Here is a 20,582-nt window from a genome sequence, read left to right as displayed (position 1 = left end):
GGCTGGCCCTGGCCCCGTGCTGTCGCGGTGAGGTGGAGGCCTGGCTGTGGCTCTGGGAGATCCAGCCTCCCCCGGGGAATCCACTTTACACGATAGCAGTGGCAGCAGAGGCTGAGAGAAAGCTTCGACAGGGGCGCATTGATGACGTTTCCCGAGCCTCAGGTACATGGGGGCCGTGACCCTCCGTGGGACCCCAGGGTGGCTGCTCCTCAGGACTAAGGAAGCGGGGGTAAGAAATCTTTCACCATATACCATAGAAAGCATTGACCATATGGCCTTAGTTTACATATGGGGAAACTCACGCACCTATAGGGAAGGCGGCATGTCCAATCTGTCCTTAATAGCAAGATCCACTGAATACACCACTCCTGGCTCTCTTCTTAGTGTTCGGATGTTCCGAGATCCCTAGACTAGGCGGCGGGAGTTTCGGGGCCACGATCCAGATCTTATACCAACTGTGTGTGGCTCTGCACAAAATCACTCCCCGCTCTTTGGCACTTAAGTTCCCTTGCCTGCGAAACTGGGGTGGGCTGGGACCTCAAAGGGCCATTCTACTAGGGGAGTCACAGGCCCAGGTGGTTAGGGGGTGGAAGGGCAGGTCTCGGGGTTTATACTCCACTGAGCCTCGCCGGAGGTAACCCTGGCTCAGAGATGCTTTCGTTGCCCTGGCAACCGTCTGGCCGGCGCGGGCCCCTGAGTGCCGCTGAGGAAGTTGGGACAAACCCTGCCCTTCCCAAGATGGCGGCGGCGGCAGGGCAAAGGGCGGGGTTAGAGGCTGACAGCCTGTCCAGACTTTTCCTCTGTTTCCGCTTGTTCCTACTAACAGTGAGCCTCTGCCAATACTTGTTCTTGTTCTTGGCTCTGAGAGTCCTGGGAGCGGGTGAGGGAAGGATTGTCTGCGGGGATTGGGGCAAACACCCAGCGGGGGAAAGGCGGGACTTCCGCGTCTTGCCGGAAGTGATGTGATAGTCGCGGCCACCGCCAGGTGGAACGGCAGGTGGGTTCAGGTACCAGCCTGGCCCGGACCCGGCTGTGGGACTAACGCTTCCGGTGAGCAACAGAGGCAGCTCCCCAGGGCCTGGAGACCCTTGGGCCGGGCTCTGGGGTCTGAGCCCATCGTCCTGGCCTGGAGTCCCCCCTTGTACCTAGTAAGAATCACCTACCCAGCCTGCCCCCGCCCCCCCCCCCACAACCCGGAGACTGCCCCATCCCACTCCAGAGGGAAGAAGAGGGCCCTGCTGTCCCGTATGAGAGTGGCGGAGGAACGGGTGGCGTTGACATTTAAGCACTTCGGTTCCCTGAATCCTATGCTCCTTTCTCTCCCGGATCCAGTTCCCCAGTCCCCTGCCGAGCTGGGCAGTTAGCCAGCCCGCTCCAACTCTCGGAGCCATGTTTGCAGACTTGGATTATGACATCGAAGAGGATAAACTGTGAGTATTTTATTCCCCCAAGTTCCAGGAGCATAGGACCCCCCAAATCCCTTATTTCCCTGGACTTTCCAGCCCCACAAACCCTTGCTTCTCCGCAGTGGATCAGGTGTTGTCCTGAAGCAGCAATGGACCCTGCTCTTCCAGGAGCTCACTATTATAGGGGGCTGTGGACAGTTAAAGGGATAATCACAGCTCAGTTCCATAAGGGCACTATTAGCATGTCTTGGTGACAAGGAGAGAAAGCAGATGGAGCAATGCTTCTGCTGGGGTGATCAAGGAAAGCTTCATGGAGAAGGTGGCAGTTGAGCCAGGTTTTGAAGGTTGAATAGGAATGTTGTAGACATACCTTCCTTCCCAACATAGGTTATTAGTAGATTTTCAAAAATGAGATTTGTCTTCCCATTAGAATGTATCCTCTTTCGGATCAAGGAGTGAGTGCAATGCCTTTCTCTGTGCTCAGCACTTAGTAAGGGGCTTGATGTCAGCAGGTTGGTAGCAAATGTTTTTTGAATGCATAAGCGAATCAGCGCAAGTACTTGCCATGAAACACCAGTCAATGCTAGTTTATGGTGGAAACTGAGAGGTAATTGAGGAGGTGGGAGGTGGATAGTTTAACAGGGGAAGACTCCTTGAGCAGGTGGCCATCATATTCCCTAGATGCCTGATAAGGTGACAAGGACAGAACCTGTCTCAAATCGCAGAGATCAAATGAATGAAAGGGAAGGGGACCTATCTTTATGGAGTGCCTGCTGTGGGTTGGGTTGCTGTTAGTGGGCTCCATGCATGGGTAGAAGAACTTGGATAAGGGTGCTCATCCCCATTTTATGGATGAAGAAATTGAGACGCACAGAGGGTGACTTACCCAAGTTCCATAGCTGGCCAGGTGCAGTGGCGCACGCCTGTAATCCCAGCACTTTGGGAGGGCGAGGTGGATGCATCACCTGAGGTCAGGAGTTCCAGACCATCCTGACCAACGTGGTGAAACCCCGTCTTTAAAAATAATAATAATGATAAAACAATACAAAAAATTAGCCAGGCGTGGTGGCAGGCACCTGTAACTGTAATCCTAGCTACTTGGGAGGCTGAGGCAGGAGAATTGCTTGAACTGGTGAGTCAGAGGTTGCAGTGAGCCAAGATTAGTGCCATTGCACTCCAGCCTGGGCAACAAGACCAAAACTCTGTCTCAAAAAAAGAAAAAGAAAACCAAGTCCCACAGCTGATAAATGATGGCAGATTTGATGGGGTTTGATCCCACATCTGCAGAACTCCAAGAACTGTACCTGTTTCAGCACAAAGTGCTATGGTTTAATCCAAGGGAGGGAGAGAAAAAGCTGGGCAGCCAATGGCGCCCCTCAGGAGTTTTGGAGGGCCCACCCCCTCCAGTCATCCTTCCTCCAGGAGAGTCAACCTCACTTGCTTTTCTTTCTAGCGGAATTCCGACTGTGCCTGGGAAGGTGACCCTGCAGAAGGATGCTCAGAACCTGATCGGGATCAGCATTGGAGGAGGGGCCCAGTACTGTCCCTGCCTCTATATCGTCCAGGTATTGGGCACTTTGGAGGGGGGATGACGCAAGGTACGTTCCTACTTGGGCATGAAAAAGGCAGGTTCATTTGTCCACACTGTATAGCTGACTCCTCCTCATTCTTGAGGTCTGACCCCCTCTGAGGGGCTTTCTGACCATCCGCGCTGCATTGGTCTGGCCCGTCTTCTCCCCTGCGTCCCTCTGTGCTTTTCCTTCTCGGCACTTCTTACTTGTTATTTGTCCTCCGTCTAGGAGAGTAGACTCTTTGCACTGAGGACAGTGTCCTGGTTTGCCTTTTCACTGCAGTTAGCACCAGGTACAGTGCCTGACGCATAGTGGACCTGCAATAAAAATTGACTGTTAAATCTTGGTGACAAGCCAAGTTGAAAAAAAAATCGGATAAAAAAAGAAATTGACTGTTGAATCGACAAAAGCATCAGCCTTGGGCTCTAGCAAATGAAGTGTCATAGGAACTCTATGAAATAATGGCCAGAGGTCAAATGCAAGCTTCTTCCCTACTTACTGGCAAGTCACTTAACCTCTTTGGGCCTCAGTTTCGTCACCTAGAAAGTGGGGTTTTAAAACATGTAGACATGAGCATCTTTGGGTTCTTGTGAAAAGTCAACAAAACAACATAACACACTAGCATTTAAGAAACATGCGTGGGCTAGGCACGGTGGCTCACGCCTGTGATCCCAGCACTTTGGGAGGCCAAGGTGGGCGGATCATGAGGTCAAGAGTTCAAGACCAGCCTGGCCAACATAGCGAAACCCTGTCTCTACTAAAAATACAAAAGTCAGCTGGGCATGGTAGCAGGTGCCTGTGTTCCCAGTTACTTGGGAGGCTGAGGCAGGAGAATTGCTTGAACCCAGAAGGCGGAGGTTGCAGTGAGCTGAGATCGCACCACTGCGCTCCAGCCTGGCCACAGAACAAGACTCCATCTCAAAAACAAAACAAAAACAAGAAAAACCTGGAAATGTGCATTGGCCAGGAACAGTGGCTCACACCTGTAATCCCAACACTTTGGGAGGCCAAGCCGGGTGGTTCACCTGAGATCAGGAGTTTGAGACCAGCCTGGCCAACATGGTGAAACCCTGTCTCTACTAAAAATACAAAAAATTAACTGGGCATGGTGCCGCACACCTGTAGTCCCAGCTGCTAGGGAGGCTGAGGCAGGAGAATCGCTTGAACCTGGCAGGTAGAGGTTGCAGTGAACCGAGATCATGCCACTGTACTTACTCTAGCCTGGTTAACAGAGTGATACCCTGTCTCAAAAAAAAACCACACAACCCCACAAAACAAAAACGTGCATTAAGCAGTAGCTGCTGTTAGTTTTCAGGCAGCTGTACATTTTCCCAGATGCTCTGTCAGTGGTAAGGAACACTCTTGTGTCCCCTGCAGAGGAAGTGGCGCTGGTGATATTCTGTGCACCGTAGCTCAGGAGTGGTGACCGGGCTGCTGTGAGGCCTCCTTCACTGTGTGGCTCATTAAAGTCAGTGACCTTGCTCTCGGCTTAGGAAGACTGGTTCTGACCCTCTCAGCTGGGTGGCCGCTGGTGGCAGATGGGAAACTGGCCTCTGTGAGGATCTTGCTAAGGAGTTGCTTCTAGGCCTCGAAGACGGATTCCCAGATTGGCCTGGTCTTGCTTCTGCTCACATGCTGTCTCCTTCATGAGCCATTCGGTCTCCTGTGACCCAGGAGGCGTTAGCAAGGCGTTCCCCAGGCCTGGCCTCCTGGCCATGTGCCTGCTCAGCCTCTCGCCACCTCCCTCTCCCTACCTCGGGGGCAGGTTTGCTTAGAATGAACACACATTATAAAATAGTAGAGTTGGTGTTTGTTTGTTTGTTTGATTGTTTTTTTGAGACAGAGTCTCACTGTGTCACCCAGGCTGGAGTGCAATGGTGTGATCTTAGCTCACTGCAACCTCTGCCTCCTGGATTCAAGCAATTCTCATGCCTCAGCCCCTTGAGTAGCCAGTATTACAGGCATATGCCACCACGCCCAACAAATTTTTGTATTTTTAGGAGAGACAGGGTTTAGCTATGTTGGCTAGGCTGGTCTCGAACTCCTGGACTCAAGTGATTCTGCCTACCTCAGCCTCCCAAAGTGCTGGGATTACAGGTGTGAACCACTGGCCAATAACATAATAGAACTGATTTTTTAAAATTCAGTTTTGTTTTTACCAAAGTGCCATGTAACTTGCTTCTAGCAAGTCAAGAGCATTGACAGCCCTGTGTCAAATAATAGCAATCCACTGCCCTTTCCCCGTGCACCTCACTGGCTTCACTGCTTCTTCATGCGTGAGCTTCCATTTTTCTCAATAGGACGCTTATCCTGTTGTTACTGTCTTTTCGAGTCAGGGTCTCACTCTGTTGCCCAGGCTGGAGAGAAGTGGTTCAATCATGGCTCACTGCAGCCTCAACCTCCTCAGACTCAGGTGATTCTCCCACCTCCAAGTAGCTGGGGATTACAGGCAGGTGCCACCACATCCAGCTAATTTTTTTGTATTTTTTGTAGAGATGGGGTTTTGCCCAGGCATATCTCGAACACCTGGGTTCAAGCAATCCACCAACCTTGGCCTCTCAAAATGCTGGGCTTACAGGCATGAGCCACCTCGCCTGGTCTATCCTGTTTTTGTTTTTTTTTTTTTTTTTTTTTTTTTTTTTTGAGACGGAGTTTCGCTCTTGTTACCCAGGCTGGAGTGCAATGGTGTGATCTCGGCTCACCGCAATCTCCGCCTCCTGGGTTCAGGCAATTCTCCTGCCTCAGCCTCCTGAGTAGCTGGGATTACAGGCACACTCCACCATGCCCAGCTAATTTGTAGTATTTTTAGTAGAGACAGGGTTTCACCATGTTGACCAGGATGGTCTTGATCTCTTGACCTCGTGATCCACCTGCCTCGGCCTCCCAAAGTGCTGGGATTACAGGCTTGAGCCACCGCGCCCGGCTATCCTGTTATTTCTTGATCTATCATCTGTAAATATCTATTGCCTTTGTCTCATCCGTAGGTGAGAATTCAGTTCTTTCCACGACCAGTCTGTTTCCTCTCTCCCCACCTTTCCAACATAGTTATTTTTCCATTTTTGGCTAAATTAATATTAGTACAACGGAGACTTTGTTCAGGAAATCTTTCCAAGTGCCTGGCTAGGCTCTGTTGTGGGCACTAGGGACAAGAAAGTGAGGAAAACAAAGATCCCACCTTCGCGAGCTCTCATTCTAGTTGAAACAGCTCAATGTCTAACTTTCTGAGGATTCTGTTTCTTTTCTCTATTCAGCCTTTTCTTCTTTTTTGAGACGGTGGGGTAATTTCCTGTTTTGTTTTTCATTGCACTCCTTGTTTTCTCAGTATGTTTTCCACAGTTTCCCATCTTTTTTTTTTTTTTTTTTGTAATGAAGTCTTTCACTGTCACCAGGCTGGAGTGCAGTGGTATTATCTCAACTCACTCCACAGGAGACAGGGGAGTAAACCAAGAGCGGGACCTCTGAGATGGGGGAATCCGAAGAAGAGGTGCAGGAGGAGGGCACAGGGGGAGAGGTTACAGGGTGGAACACAGACTGAAGAAGATGGGGCCGGGTGTGGTGGCTCACGCTTGTAATCCCAGCACATTGGGAGGCTGAGGCGGGCAGATCACTTGGAAGTTAGGAGTTTGAGACCAGCCTGGCCAACATGGTAAAACCCTGTCTCTACTAGAAATACAAAAATTAGCTGGGTGTGGTGGCATGTGCCTGTAATCTCAGCTAATTGGGAGGCTAAGGCAGGAGAATCACTTGAACCTGGAGGGCAGAGGTTGCAGTGAGTTGAGATCAATTTTGAGTTATTATTATTATTATTATTATTATTTTGAGACAGAGTCTTGTTCTGTTGCCCAGGCTGGAGTGCAGTGGCATAATCTCAGCTCACTGCAACTTCCACCTCCTGGGTTCAAGCGATTCTCCTGCCTCAGCCTCCTGAGGAGCTGGGACTACAGGCACCCACCACCATGCCCGGCTAATTTTTGTATTTTTAGTAGAGATAGAGTTTTGCCGTGTTGGCCAGGCTAGTCTCGAACTCCTGACCTCAGGTGATCCACCTGCCTTGGCCTCCCAAAGTGCTGGGATTACAGGCGTGAGCCACTGCGCCTGGCCTTGAGTTAATTTTTCTATATGGTGTTAGGTTAAGTGTCAACTTCATTTTTCACATACGGTTGTTGAAATGACTGTCCTTACCCATTGAACGTTCTTGACACCATTGTCAAAAATCATTTGACTATCTATGTGAGGCAGGAGGATTGCCGGAGCACAGGAGTTCAGTGCAGCAGTGAGCTGTGATCATGCCATGCACTCCAGCCCAGGTGGGCGAGACCCTTTCTCACAAAACAAGAGCAGAGGGTAGAGTGGAAGGCAGAGCCGGGCAGTGGTTGGGGTGTCTTCTCGGGCTGCATCTCGGTCCTCCGTTTCTCCCCACCGCTCTACTTCTGCACCCACAGGTATTTGACAATACCCCAGCAGCCTTGGACGGCACAGTGGCAGCTGGGGATGAGATCACCGGCGTCAATGGCAGATCAATCAAAGGGAAAACTAAGGTGGAGGTGGCGAAGATGATTCAGGAGGTGAAGGTAAGGGCTGCTACCGAGGGAGTGTCCAGAGGCGGCCACACGTGCTTCTAGGCCTCCAGGCTGCCAGAGGTCCCAGCAGGCCTGGAAAGGGGAATCGGCCCTCACCCCTTCCTTGGCACATCGGAGTCAGGGTCACACTCCAGCCTCCCTCATCCATCCCTCATCCATTCAGTAAATAGTAATCGTGCCCCAGGACTTGTGCTGGACCTTGGCAAGAGAGTGGCCAACCCCAAGGTCCCTGTGAGCTCCCAGGGAGCTGACAGACCAGGAACCATGCCTCAGGGCTAGCCCATGTGTCCCCAGTCAGCGCTGGAGCCGAAGCTAAAAGTTCAAGGTGATCCTGCTTAGGTCAGTAGACACCCAATAACGTCAGCCGGGCCATGCAGGGCCTGGGAGGGCTAAGAGGGAAAGAAGAGCGCGCTTTCCCCTCCTGGAGGAACTTCTCGTCCTGTGCGTCCTCCTGGGCTTATAGACACCCAGAGACCCCCTCCCACACTAGCTGATCTTTGCTCTGCAGACCGGAGTCACATGCTGCCTGCCTCTGCTTTCCCCAACTCCTGCTGCTCCAGGCCCAGGCCTCTCCGCAGGGACCCTCCCTCCTGGAATGTGACAGTGTCCTGGCCTCTCTGGAAGCGAGCATGCAGCCCCTTTGCCATTTCCTAGCAATGGGGCTGCTAGCAAGTCTCAGGAAACCAGTTCTATGAAAGAACTGATGTGGAGGCAGTGGTTTAACAGTCTCGGGGGCAAGGGTCCCCATTGTGAGTTGAGCTTGGCCAAGGGTTGCAGCTTTCTCCCTCTGCTCCACTTCCGTCCTCCGGGTTCTAGCACCCCTGACAGCCCCCCTTCCTGCCTTCACCCAGGCCAGCCTTGGCTCCATCCTCTCCCTTTATCCTCCCACCCTGCTCCTGCGTCATCCCCGCTACTCCTTCCTTGCCGGAGGGAGGAAGATTCCAATCCTGCACGTTCTCCTATTCCAGCCCCTTTAGCCATTGGACAAATCGGCCTGGGGCTGGGGCTCAGAGCTCTGTTGTACCAAAGGAAGCGACAAGGTTCACTGAGACTGCAGCTGCCACTGCACGTGGTCTGGGTATCACTGCCCCCAGCATGACCTGTTAGACAGAGGAGCTGGTCACGGGAACAGGTGCAGGGGGTCTCCGTCTGGCAGAGTTGAGTTGTGTGTGCCCAGTTCAGCAGCTCCGCCCCCCCTCCCTATCTCTGCTCACCTCCCTCCCTGACCTCTCAGGCTTGGTGACACCAGCCCCTCAGGTTGCCTGTGAGGACAAGAGCTTTGTGTTTGCACACAGCAGTGACAGTGATGCAGCATGGGCCCCGCTCCCCTGTTTGGGTGCTGGGCAGGGATTCCTCTCCCATCTTTTTGAAAATTTTTTTTGAGTTGGAGTTTTGCTCTTGTTGCCCAGGCTGGAGTGCAATGGTGCGATCTTGGTTCACTGCAACCTCCGCCTCCCAGGCTCAAGTGATTCTCCTGCCTCAGCCTCCCGAGTAGCTGGGACTATAGGCACCCGCCACCACGTGCGGCTAACTTTTTTGTATTTTTAGTAAAGACGGGGTTTCTCCGTTTTGGTCAGGCTGGTCTCAAACACCCGACCTCAGGTGATCTGCCCGCCTCGGCCTCCCAAAGTGCTAGGCTTATAGGCGTGAGCCACCGCACCCAGCCTACTGTCCCATCCTACAGGTGTGCAGAGTTGGGGAGTGACCTGCTTGTGGTCACACAGCTAAACTGGAGCCCAGGTCCGACTCCCACTGCAGCCCGCTTGCCGTTAGCCTACAGCTACTCTGTGTGGGATGGCCCCTGAGCCCGGCTGTGTTGCATTTTGGGGGAGCGAGTCACACCCCATCTCTGACTCTGATTGCATCGCTCATTTTGGTTTCCCTTTGGGACTTGATTTTTTTTTTTTTTTTTTTTTTTTTTTTTTTTTTTTTTTTTTTTGAGACGGAGTTTCGCTCTTGTTACCCAGGCTGGAGTGCAATGGCGCGATCTCGGCTCACCGCAACCTCCGCCTCCCGGGTTCAGGCAATTCTCCTGCCTCAGCCTCCTGAGTAGCTGGGATTACAGGCACGTGCCACCATGCCCAGCTAATTTTTTGTATTTTTGGTAGAGACGGGGTTTCACCATGTTGACCAGGATGGTCTCGATCTCTTGACTTCATGATCCACCCGCCTCGGCCTCCCAAAGTGCTGGGATTACAGGCTTGAGACACCGCGCCCAGCGGGACTTGATTTTTAAATCCTGTTTTATATTTGGATGAATGTGGTCCCAAGTTCAAGGGCTTTTGGTTTGCAAGGATGAGAGTGAACACGGTGGCCTCCTGTGCTCAGGGAAGTCCTCTTAGGAGAAGCCTGTGTCTCCTGAGCAGTCACTAGAATGCAGTTTGCATAATTCCCTGGATCAAATCAGCCTTGGGGGTCTGGGGCCGCCCCTGCCCCTTCTCCTTGGCTCCCTAGCACCAGGCACAGAGCAAGTGCTGAGATGTATCTGTTGAATGAGTGGAGGGATTCCCGGAGATGGGGGTGGTTTGGGCGGAGGAGGGAATAATTGGCATACGGAAACGACACGGCCAGGGCGTGGAGCGTGGCGAGCGTGCGGAGGGAAGGAGAGTCTGACCTGGCTGAAGCACAGGGCATCAGAGACCACCAGGCTGTGGGCTCCGTGTCGGCCCTGTCTCCACGGATTCCCCAGGGCTTGGACGTAGAGTGGGAAAGGAGGGGCCTGGGAGCAGACATGGTCACAGCTCTCAGCCTGGTTCCTTACTGGGGCTTAGGATTCTTTTTTTTTTTTTTTTTTTTTTGAGACAGAATCTCGCTCTGTCACTCAGGCTGGAGTCCAGTGGCGCAATCTCAGGCCGCTGCAATCTCTGCCTCCTGCGTTCAAGTGATTCTCATGCCTCAGCCTCCTGAGTAGCTGGGATTATAGGCATGTGCAACCATGCCTGGCTAATTTTTGTATTTTTAGTAAGAGGCTTGCTAGACCCCGGAGCTGAGAGACCTGGGTGTGCACTCACCAGGGGGTTGCTATATTGCCCAAGCTGGTCTTGAACTCCTGACCTCAAGTGATCTGCCCGCCTCAGCTTCCCAAAGTGTTGGGATTACAGGCGTGAGCCACTGCGCCTGGCCTTGGGCTTAGGATTCTTAGTCCAGAACAGTGCTGCCGGAGAAGGGGCTCAGGCCTGGAGCCCCCTCACAAGTCTGTGTGTGCTGCTCTTGCAGGGGGAGGTGACCATCCACTACAACAAGCTGCAGGCGGACCCCAAGCAGGGCATGTCCCTGGACATTGGTAAGCCGGCCTGAGCAGTGACGGGTGTCCAGCAGCCCCCCTGGACAGGCCCCCACCTCCAGGAGAAGTGCCACGGCCAGCCCTGGCCTCCCCTTACTATGGGCGCATCCATGGCTGTGCGCTCCGCCTTCTGAGCGAGCAAATCCGAAAGGCCTGGGAGGACCCATAAGTGCTGTCCCTCCGTCTGTCCCTGGTTTCTCACTGTCCTGTGTTTCACCCCCACCGCCCCGCTTCGGCCACCTCCCCTGGGACCTTGCTGCCCTAGGGTTGTCCTTTGCAGGCCAGCGCCTCAGCTCACCATGGCCCCGGGCCTCACCCTTCATAAACGGAGAGCAGCCCAAGCCTGGCCTGGCGCCTCATGCCCTCCAGCACAGCCGTGCTCCTTCCCACCCCTCCTGCCGTCAGCTCTCGGGGAGACTGGATCTGACCTGGACCTCGGGCTACGGGCAGAGGGTCCATACCTGGGGATAAGTTCCCTCCTGTTAGAAGGGCTGAGCTGTGGTTCTGTAGAAACTTTAAGACCCAAGAGCCGGAGAGCAGCTTCGAGTCCTCTGGACTGGCCGCCTCACATGATGGATCCAAGCCTGAGACCCAGAGAAGGCGCTGCAGCCCCCTGGTGAGCGCACACCCAGGTCTCGGCTCCAGAGTCCAGCAAGCCTCTCCCACACCCTAGAGCGGGCGTCCCCAAACTACGGCCCACGGGCCGCATGCGGCCCCCTGAGGCCATTTATCCGGCCCCCGCCGCACTTCAGGAAGGGGCACCTCTTTCATTGGTGGTCAGTGAGAAGAGCACAGTATGTGGTTCACTGTCCCTCCAATGGTCTGAGGGACAGTGAACTGGCCCCCTGTGTAAAAAGTTTGGGGACACCTGCCCTAGAGCCAGAGGCCAAGGGACTCAGGGCAGACTGGACCTGTCTGGGAGCCTCCTCTAAAACCCTTTGGTTCCAACACAGGTCCCTTCCCAGGACTGAGCTGCTCATATGCAGTCATTGAGTCTGGGGTCCCAGGTTCATGGTCATTGATAGTGCCCACTGCTTTCACATAATCAGCCCGGGCCCCCCCCTTCTCCTCCTTCCCTTGTATGGGACACCCTAGGTCCTGATGTGGCACAGAGGAGGGGAAGAGGCCTCCTTGGCTTCCATCAGCCCGTACTGAGCCGGGGCAGCACTGGGCTCTCAGTGACACCAGCTGATGTCACGCAGCAGGCCCTGGGCAAAGCACTTCATGCTGAACTCTGCCCAGACTGCCAGCAGCTCTGTGAAGCAGAAGGAACAGGGACACTCCCCATTTCAGAGCCACCCCCAGCAGCCCTTTTGCCCCCGTAGGGTGCTCCCTGTGAATGGAGGTAAGGCTGGAGGCAGGGATGGCCTCTGGGCAGCCACACACTCACCAGGTCCTTCGTCCCCCATTCAGTGTTGAAGAAAGTCAAGCACCGGCTGGTGGAGAACATGAGCTCGGGGACCGCAGATGCCCTGGGCCTGAGCCGGGCCATCCTATGCAATGGTGAGTCCCTTCCCAGCCAGCTTGGGCCCCGGGGACTCAAGCCCATGCTGGGAAGATGGGAGGGGCACCGTGGCTGCCTACCAAGCTGCTGTGGGTCCCACGGGCCTGACCTAGCCTCTGCCCGTGGAGCTGAGAAGTCACCATCTCCACATCCCCAGAGGCTTCTCCAGCTCCCGGAGTGTCCACAGCTGTCAGCTGGGCTGTCCTTCTAGCCAGCGTCCCTCAGGTCACAGATGGGGAAACAGACTCCGTATGGGGAGGTGCCTCAACCGCTGCCCTCAGCCCCCTTACTCCTCACCCCAGCACTCTCGCTGCCCACCTCGTGCCTCCTTTGTCCAGGAGGTGGCGCTGCTGCCCTTGTCCTCCTGGGCTGGGAGGTGGCTGCCCAGGCGAGGGGGAGGCGTGTACACGCACACTTACACATGCATGCACACATGCGCGCACACCTTCCCTCCCCCGGGTGGCCAACGAAACACTCAGTCCCACTCCCACCGTCGCCAGTCCAAGTTTAAAAATAGCAGCAGCTCTGCAGTGTGCGTGTGGGGTAGATATAAATACCTGTAGGAATTGTAGGCTCAGCTGGGCACACTGGGCTTTATTGGCTGGGGAAGTGGGGGTGGGGTCTGAGCGCGTTCCAAATGGTGTACAAAAGTGGCGGCTGCTATTTCCAGCCTCCTGGTGCCTATAAACCCCTGTTACTGTAGTTACCAGCCGTTGAGATGAAATTAGAACTGGTTGTTGTGTTTTTCCCCCCAAACCTTGCAATTTTCCTGGCCTGAAATAGGGTTTCTAAAATTGAAGCTGTCATGATGTCCCATGACCCAGCTAAAAACAACAGCGTGGTGCTTACATGGCTCCTTTCCTGCCGGCTGGCAGGGCACTAAGGCTCTGGGGTGCCCGGGCCTGGAGGCCACCGGGGGCCAAAGCCTCCCCAAGACCTCCAGAGTGCCCCTTCTTCCCCTGACAGCCTGTCCCACAGCCACCTCCCTGCCCCGAGAGGCCTGAACACAGCCTGCGCCCCTCCCCTCTTCTGCTCAAAAACCCTGACCCAGATCAGCACGGGAGGCTGGGAGCAGAGAGCACCCAGCTGCCACAGGTGGCCGTGTGACTTGGGCAGGCCACCTTGCCTCCCTGTCCTTTGGTTTTCTCTGGGAGAGAGTTGTCCCTGTCCCATGGCTGACTGAGGAGGGACCAAGACGTGCGTAGGGAGCCCTCGGCAGGCCCAGCTCGTTGAATGGGGATTCAGTCAGTGGCTGCCGGCACTGTGAAAGGCCAGGCCCTGCTATCCCGTGGGGTGGCTGGGCCAGGAGGCCGCCGACACAGGGCCCCTACTCTCTGGTGGCTCCTGGTGGGGAGGTGCACATCTGCCTCATCCTCCTCGGGGTGGATGTCCCATACGGGGTCAGCAGGAGCACTGAATGTCATAGCGCCTCTGCGCTGGCCCTTAGCTTAGCGCCTTAGCTTTCTGCCCACCCTTCCATCTGGAATGCCTGCCTGTCCCTGGCAATCCGCTTCCTCCTCAAGGTGAGGCCGCTTCCCCACCTCTCCCCTGCAGCCCTCACCGTCACACTGCTGCTCATTGCCCGGCCACTGGCCTGGCTCCCCTGCCAGACTTTGAGCCTTGAGAGCAAGACTTGGCTCAAAGTGAGCTTGACCTGGTGGCTGGCACATAGTAGGTGCTCAAGAAACACTAGTTAAGCCAGTGGATATGATCACCAAGGCCTTTTCTCAGTGTGAGCTGTCTCAGCCTTCCTGAATTTCCCCCTCCCTCCCCAAGTTGCATTTCCCCTTTTGAGCCATCTGTGTGCTTGGGAGGCAGAGGCCACGTCCTGCCCGCGCTAGAGGCCTGGCTGCTCCATCTCCGATCTGATGGCCCCTGCCGGCCTTCCTCCCCAGCTGCCAGCAGGCTTTGTGGTTAGAAGTGCGGGAGCTTTGCCTGCTGGGCAAGAACCCTCCACTGGCCATGAGGAAGGCCCAGCCATTTACAAAACACCTCTGAACCCAGCTGACCTGAGATGCCAAATCCCCTCCCTCGGACCCCTGATCTTTCCCATCCTGGTTTCCTCTGGGGCCGCCCCTCCCCTCGCAGCCTGGCCCTGGGCCTCCTGTGGCTTTTGAGCCTGCTGACCTCCCCTCTTCTCTGGGTCCCCACAGATGGGCTTGTCAAGAGGCTAGAGGAGCTGGAGCGGACCGCCGAGCTGTACAAAGGTGGGTGGGGACAGCCTCGTCCCAGCACTGGCTCTACCCCAGGGAGCATGCTTTTAGCAGAATGGCAGTGGGGGTGCTGGCACCCTAGGATTCTAGGACCATGGGCATTAAGAGTTATTAAGAATACGTACTTCTTCTGAATTTAAAAGTAACCCACGGGCCAGGTGTGGTGGCTCATACCTGCAACCCCAGCACTTTGGGGAGGCTGAGGCAGGTGGATCACTTGAGGTCAGGCATTCGAGACCAGCCTGGCCAACATGGTGAAATCCCATCTCTACTGAAAATACAAAAATTAGCCAAGGATGGTGGCGGGTGCTTGTAGTCAGTACTCAAGAGGCTGAGCCTCGAGAGTCACCTGAACCAGGGAGGCAGAGGTTGCAGTGAACCAAGATCACACCACTGCACCCCAGCCTGGGCAGTAGAGCAAGACTTCATCTCAAAAAAACCCTCATACCCTTAAATTCGGAGAATAGCACCCGTAAACATAGTGAGAGTCCCCCAGAATCCCACGCTCTCCCAGGGCTAAAGCCCACAGCAGGCTGTATGCACCTGCATCTTACAAAGTCGTGGCGCCCCTGTCTGGAGAGGGTCCTCATGGGTGGGGCTGGACTGAGCATTTACCCCTAGGCCCTAGTTGGGCGGTGGGCAAAGGCAGGGCACCAGGGCCAAGCAGAGGCCTCAGGTTGGGTGGGCACTTGGAGGCCTTGGGTGGCATGGGCACTTGGAGGCCTTGGATGGCGTGGGCACTTGGAGGCCTTGGGTGGGGTGGGCACTTGGAGGCCTTGGGCTAGTACAGTCCCCGCCATGTGTCCCCGTTCTGCCTCACTCGGTCTCTCCCACAGGGATGACGGAACACACCAAGAACCTCCTACGGGCCTTTTATGAGCTGTCGCAGACTCACCGGGGTAATGGCATCCCCCAAACCTGCGGCATGACCCTGGGCAATCCCTGGGGCCTCTCACATGCATGCTGAGGTGGGTCAGACCCACAGCGCCTGACCTCAGGCCAGCTTTGGGCTGGTCCTGGTCCCAGGTGCTGGGATGTAGCGATGGGGGCCTGCGGGGAGCATCTGGATCAGCTGGCCTCCTAAGGGCTGCAACCATGGACATCCAGGCACCACCCTGTCTCCTCACTGCCACTGGCAGTGCACAGGCCCTTGCTGATTTATATTTCTGACAATCCTGTGGCTCTGGGCAGGCCAGCTGCAGCTGACCCCAGTTACTGCAGAAAATGAAGCTTAGACAGAGGAAAGGGCCACACCGCTCCCAAGGGGTGGAGCTGGTGTTAGAACCCAGGTATCTCCACTCAGACCAGTGCTCTGTCTCAGGCAGAGCCACTGCCTCAAGTCCTGACCCAGCTTCCCTCACTCGTCCCTCGGGGAATGAGGGTCAACTCCCTTGGTGTGTACATGCAGGACGTTAGGGGCATAGACCAGCTGTTGGAGGTGTCAATCCAGTTGCCTCTGGGTGTAGACTCAGCTCCTTCAGGGAGTTTAGACCAGCTCTCTTGAAGGTGTAGACCCCGTGCAGACACTGGCCTCCAGCCTGCCAGGCCCCCTGCCCTGCTTCTCCCCCAAAACCCCTGGTTCTCCATTAGGAGGTCAGGTAGGGGCATCCTTCAAGGGAGACTTGTCACGCAGCCTTTGGGGATGTGTTCTCCGTGATCGGGGTGCGGGAGCCCCAGCCAGCCGCGAGCGAGGCTTTCGTGAAGTTTGCCGATGCCCACCGCAGCATCGAGAAGTTTGGCATTCGGCTTCTGAAAACCATCAAGCCGGTAGGTCCTGTTGATTACGTGTGCGTTTGGCATGTGAGGGTAGGGAGGGGACAGTGTGGCAGACAGAGGGACCTGTGCTGGAGTCCAAATGCCTGGGCGCAGTCTCTGGCACAGTCACCCGCACAGTGGACTGTGGGTGAGTCCCTGCGCCTCCTTGGGCCTTGGCATTGACCTCTGGGCTGGCTTCTGACCCTGGCTCGCCACTGAGTCACAGCCTGCCCTGGGCCTGGCACTAGTCTTCTCATCCTTGGGAGGGAGAAGGCATCGGGGGGGGGGGGGACCGTCTGGCTCTGACAGTCAAGTCCACCAGAAGGGGTGACACATCACTGATGTTTATTGTCACCCTGGCACCCGCCACTGTGAGGGCCTCAGCATCCACCCACCCTCTTTCAGATGCTGACAGACCTGAACACGTACCTCAACAAAGCCATCCCGGACACTCGCCTCACCATCAAGAAGTACCTGGACGTGAAGTTTGAGTACCTGGTGAGTAGTCCAGGCGCGTGAGCCGTTGGAGTGAGCACCCACCTTGGAGAGCTGCCCTTTGCCATCAGCCACGTCTCGGCAAGCAAGGCTGGCCAGAACATACGGCATGTCCGCTCGCGGTATGGGACCAGGGGCCTGGGGAGGTGCAGCCGAAGCCCTGCTGCCACCTGCAAAGAAGTGTCAGAGAGCCTGGGTGGGCACAGCTCTTGCTCTGTGCATGCTGACCCCTTGGGATTTGTGTATTGCCTTTAAACAATGGGTTAGACTAGGTGAGTGAGTGTAAAGCGGGTGCCAGTGAACCTTTGTGAGTTTTACATTTAATAATTCTGTGGTCAGCTGGGCAGGGTGGCTCACCCCTGTAATCCTAGCACTTTGGGAGGCTGAGGTGGGTGGATCACTTGAGGTCAGGAGTTCAAGTCCAGCCTGACCAACATGGTGAAACCCCATCTCTACTAAAAATATAAAAATTAGCCGGGTGTGGTGGTGGGCACCTGTTGTCCCAGCTACTCCAGAGGCTGAGGCAGGAGAATCGTTTGAACCCAGGAGGCAGAGGTTGCAGTGAGCCAAGATCGAGGCACTGCACTCCAGCCTGGGCGACAGAGCAAGACTCCATCTCAAAAAGAAAAAAAAAAAAAAAGTAATAATAATAATCGTATGGTCAAAGGAAGAGGAATTGAGAGAAAATCCTCCATTAAGCAAGCCAACGTTCCTTTGCCGCAGGACTTATCGGAGCCTTTGATAGGCCCATGCACAGTGTGAATTTCAAGGGTCTTCCTAAGCTCCTTTGACCACAGACCCCTTTTTTCCCATAGCATCTCTTGGGCCTTGAGTTTGGTAAACTCTGGGCCACCGAAGCCTCAGGCCCTGGCCATCCCCCAGCCTCATACCTCAGTTGCCTGCTGCTGCCCTCTCTGGGCCTCCCTGAGCACCTTTGCCAGCCTCCCTGGATTCATGTGGGTGATCGGGGTGGAGCTGGGGACGTGGGGTAGGGGTAGTCACTCTGACACCTCACCTGTCCCACACAGTCGTACTGCCTGAAGGTGAAGGAGATGGATGACGAGGAATACAGCTGCATCGTGAGTACTGGAGGGAGGGGCCCCTGGTCTGCCAGAGATAGCAGGTGGCTCGGGCCAACCTGGGAGAAACCCAAACCTTTGCCACTTGGCTGGACTCTTGTTCCTGGAGATTTGGGGCCATCCTCCCCAGTCCCTCTGAGCCTCAAGGTGCTGGCCACCTGGCATGGAACTACTCCCTCTGCCTGTCCCAGGACACTGCCCTTCAGAGTCTGTGAGGCTCTTGGAGCGAAAAACAGATATTCTTCACTCCTACAAGGCACTTTTAAGTTTCTGATTTTTTTTTTTTTTTTTTTGAGATGAAGTCTTGCTTCATCGCCCAGGCTGGAGTGCAGTGGTGCTATCTCGGCTCGATCTCAGCTCACTGCAACCTCTGCCTCTGGGTTCAAGCGATTCTCCTGCCTCAACCTCCTGAGTAGCCAGGATTACAGGTGTGCACCACCACACTCGGCTAATTTTTGTATTTTTAGTAGAGACGGGTTGGTCAGGCTGGTCTCAAACTCCTGACCTCGTGATTCGTCTGTCTCAGCCTCCCAAAGTGCTGGGATTACAGGCGTGAGCCACTGCACTTGGCAGTTTTTGATGGTTTTGCTGTCGGGATCCATCTCGTGGCCAATGTTTATTTAATGTGGCAAAGGTTTGGGTTTTGTTGCTTTTTCCTCTCTCCAAAGCTATCCCTGAGCGCTTCTAAGGAACGCTGAAATCTCAGAAGTGAGGTCTCGGGAACCACCGTGGCTTTGAAAGGGTGGTTTGGTTCTGGTGTGAGGCTGTCCCTGAGCAGACCCTCCTGTCCCACCCCCACTCCAGGCCCTAGGCGAGCCGCTTTACCGGGTGAGCACTGGCAACTACGAGTACCGTCTGATCCTGCGCTGCCGCCAGGAGGCTCGCGCCCGCTTCTCCCAGATGCGCAAGGACGTGCTCGAGAAGATGGAGCTGCTGGACCAGAAGCACGGTGAGCACCGCCCTTCCGCACTCCGTCCGCTCTCCATTTCAGAGGTGGGAAAACTGAGGCCCAGAGGGGCAAGGTACTCACCTGAGGCCTCAGGGCCAGACCACGGCCCAGATGTAAAGCCCCTGCAGGAGCCCAGCCACCTGCCCGGAGCCCGGAGCCCGGCCTGGGTGGGGCTGGCCTGTGCCATGTGGGCTCTGCAGGCTGCGGTCCATGATCCATTTCCCCTGCAGCCTTCTTCGTTCCCTGAACTGGGAGCTAGGAGGCCTGGGTTCTTCCGGGCTGGGCGGCCCCTGCCTCCGCCCCTTGCCAGGGCATGAGGGGCCAGGGAAGTACCAGAGTAGGAAGCACAGGGGAGGCGAGAGGTGGGCCGTGCGGGCTGGGAGAGTGTCCTCCTTCCTGAGGCGGGCAGCCAGAGCCGACCGGTGCCTGTGCCCCAACCTCCCGCCCCAGTCCAGGACATCGTGTTCCAGCTGCAGCGCCTCGTGTCCACCATGTCCAAGTACTACAACGACTGCTACGCGGTGCTTCGCGATGCCGACGTCTTCCCCATCGAGGTGGACCTGGCGCACACCACCCTGGCCTATGGCCTCAACCAGGAGGAGTTCACCGACGGGGAGGAGGAGGAGGAGGAGGAGGACACGGCTGCTGGGGAGCCGGCCAGGGATGCATGAGGGGCTGCTGGGCCCCTGGACAAGGGTGGAAGCTGGCGTGACTCCCGAGTGCCCCGAGGATGGATGTAGTGCCGGGGGCAGGGTGTGTGGGAGGGTGGAGCCTGGGAGCCAGTCGGGGCTGCTGCTCCGGGGGCGTCGCATAAAGGCCTGCTGGCTTGGGGCGCCTGCCTCCCTTTCCTCTGTCCTCGCACAGCGAACCTGGGCTCTTGGCCAGGACAGGCACCAGGGTCATGGCCTGGGACCTGGACACTGGCCGCCCCCCCCCTTTCCTCCCCAGCCAGAGGGAGAGCTTGGTCTCTGGACCTGCCTTAGGAAGGAGAGGGAGGGCAGGAAGGAAAAGCGCTTGGAGGCGGCAGGAGTCCGGGCCCTGGCCCTTGTGGGCACCCGCACCGCCCCCGGAGCCTGCCGGGAGCGAGGCATGGGGTGGACAGCAGGGGCTGGGGCTGATGTCACCTGGACACCCTCGCCTCGCCCCAGACCGGCCTGTCCCCATCACACCTCCGTGGCCTTTATTTATTCTGTTCCCCCAGCTTGGCCACTTCTCTGGAGGAGGGCTGGGCTCTGGGCCTGTATTGAATAAACACAAACCTGGATGGTGCTTCAGACCCTCCTCATCCACCCACCCCCTAGTCTATTGACAGCGCCCTTGCTATGCGTCATTTATGCCTCACCAAAGTGCTGCACGGCTAGAACTGGTCCCCCTACAGCTGGGGTTTGAGGCACAGAGAAACATTTTGCCCAAGGCCACACTGTGTGTCGGGACCCAGACACAGTGGGACTTAACTCAGATGTGTTCTGAAAGCCTGACTTTCCCACCTGCCTCCAAAGCTTTCTGCTTTGTGGAGCCTTTTGTATCCGCTCCCCCGACCCCCAGCAATCTGTGACCTTTCTGTGCGTCCGACAGGAAATAAACCTTTCTTTGGGGAAGGGGAGGGCAGACATTAAGTCAGGGTGACTGAGCCCCTAAGTGGGGGAGGCAGTAAGGGGCAGGTGCCGACTCCAAGTGTGCCTGTTTTCCCAAGGGGCTGTGGGAGGCGCTTGAGGAGTGTGCAGAAACAGGGCAGCCGCTTCTGCTG

General features: G+C 55.8%; 1 protein-coding gene across 3 annotated transcripts; it reads left to right on the top strand.

Annotated features, from left to right (window-relative positions):
• Window positions 1-870: 870 nt before the first annotated feature.
• Window positions 871-19,942, top strand: PICK1 (protein interacting with PRKCA 1). 3 transcript variants are annotated; one of them, XM_010343481.3, is made up of 13 exons: window positions 871-997; window positions 1,333-1,430; window positions 2,860-2,971; window positions 7,420-7,548; window positions 10,774-10,840; window positions 12,254-12,343; window positions 14,498-14,551; window positions 15,394-15,456; window positions 16,191-16,324; window positions 16,718-16,810; window positions 17,836-17,886; window positions 18,691-18,835; window positions 19,286-19,942. In XM_010343481.3, the coding sequence occupies exons 2-13, from the start codon at window positions 1,390-1,392 to the stop codon at window positions 19,504-19,506; spliced, it is 1,200 nt and encodes a 399-aa protein (XP_010341783.1). In that variant the 5' UTR covers window positions 871-997; window positions 1,333-1,389; the 3' UTR covers window positions 19,507-19,942. The 3 variants fall into 3 exon arrangements, with proteins under 3 accessions (XP_010341783.1, XP_010341782.1, XP_010341781.1); XM_010343480.3 differs by having other exon boundaries at window positions 872-1,050; XM_010343479.3 differs by lacking the exon at window positions 871-997 and adding an exon at window positions 1,058-1,148.
• The last annotated feature ends 640 nt before the right edge of the window (window positions 19,943-20,582 follow it).

The sequence above is a fragment of the Saimiri boliviensis genome, chromosome 21, assembly GCF_048565385.1.
Source record: "Saimiri boliviensis isolate mSaiBol1 chromosome 21, mSaiBol1.pri, whole genome shotgun sequence".
Lineage (NCBI taxonomy): Eukaryota > Metazoa > Chordata > Mammalia > Primates > Cebidae > Saimiri > Saimiri boliviensis.
Note: the sequence above shows the minus strand (reverse complement) of the source record. Positions and strands in the feature narration are given on the sequence as shown.

Bases quoted from the DNA above. Each gene is read 5' to 3' on its own strand.
- PICK1 (XM_010343481.3), top strand. From the start codon at position 1,390: ATGTTTGCAGACTTGGATTATGACATCGAAGAGGATAAACT. The intron at 1,431-2,859 runs GTGAGTATTTTA...TTTTCTTTCTAG, and splicing joins GACATCGAAGAGGATAAACT to CGGAATTCCGACTGTGCCTG. The intron at 17,887-18,690 runs GTGAGTACTGGA...CCCCCACTCCAG, and splicing joins ACGAGGAATACAGCTGCATC to GCCCTAGGCGAGCCGCTTTA.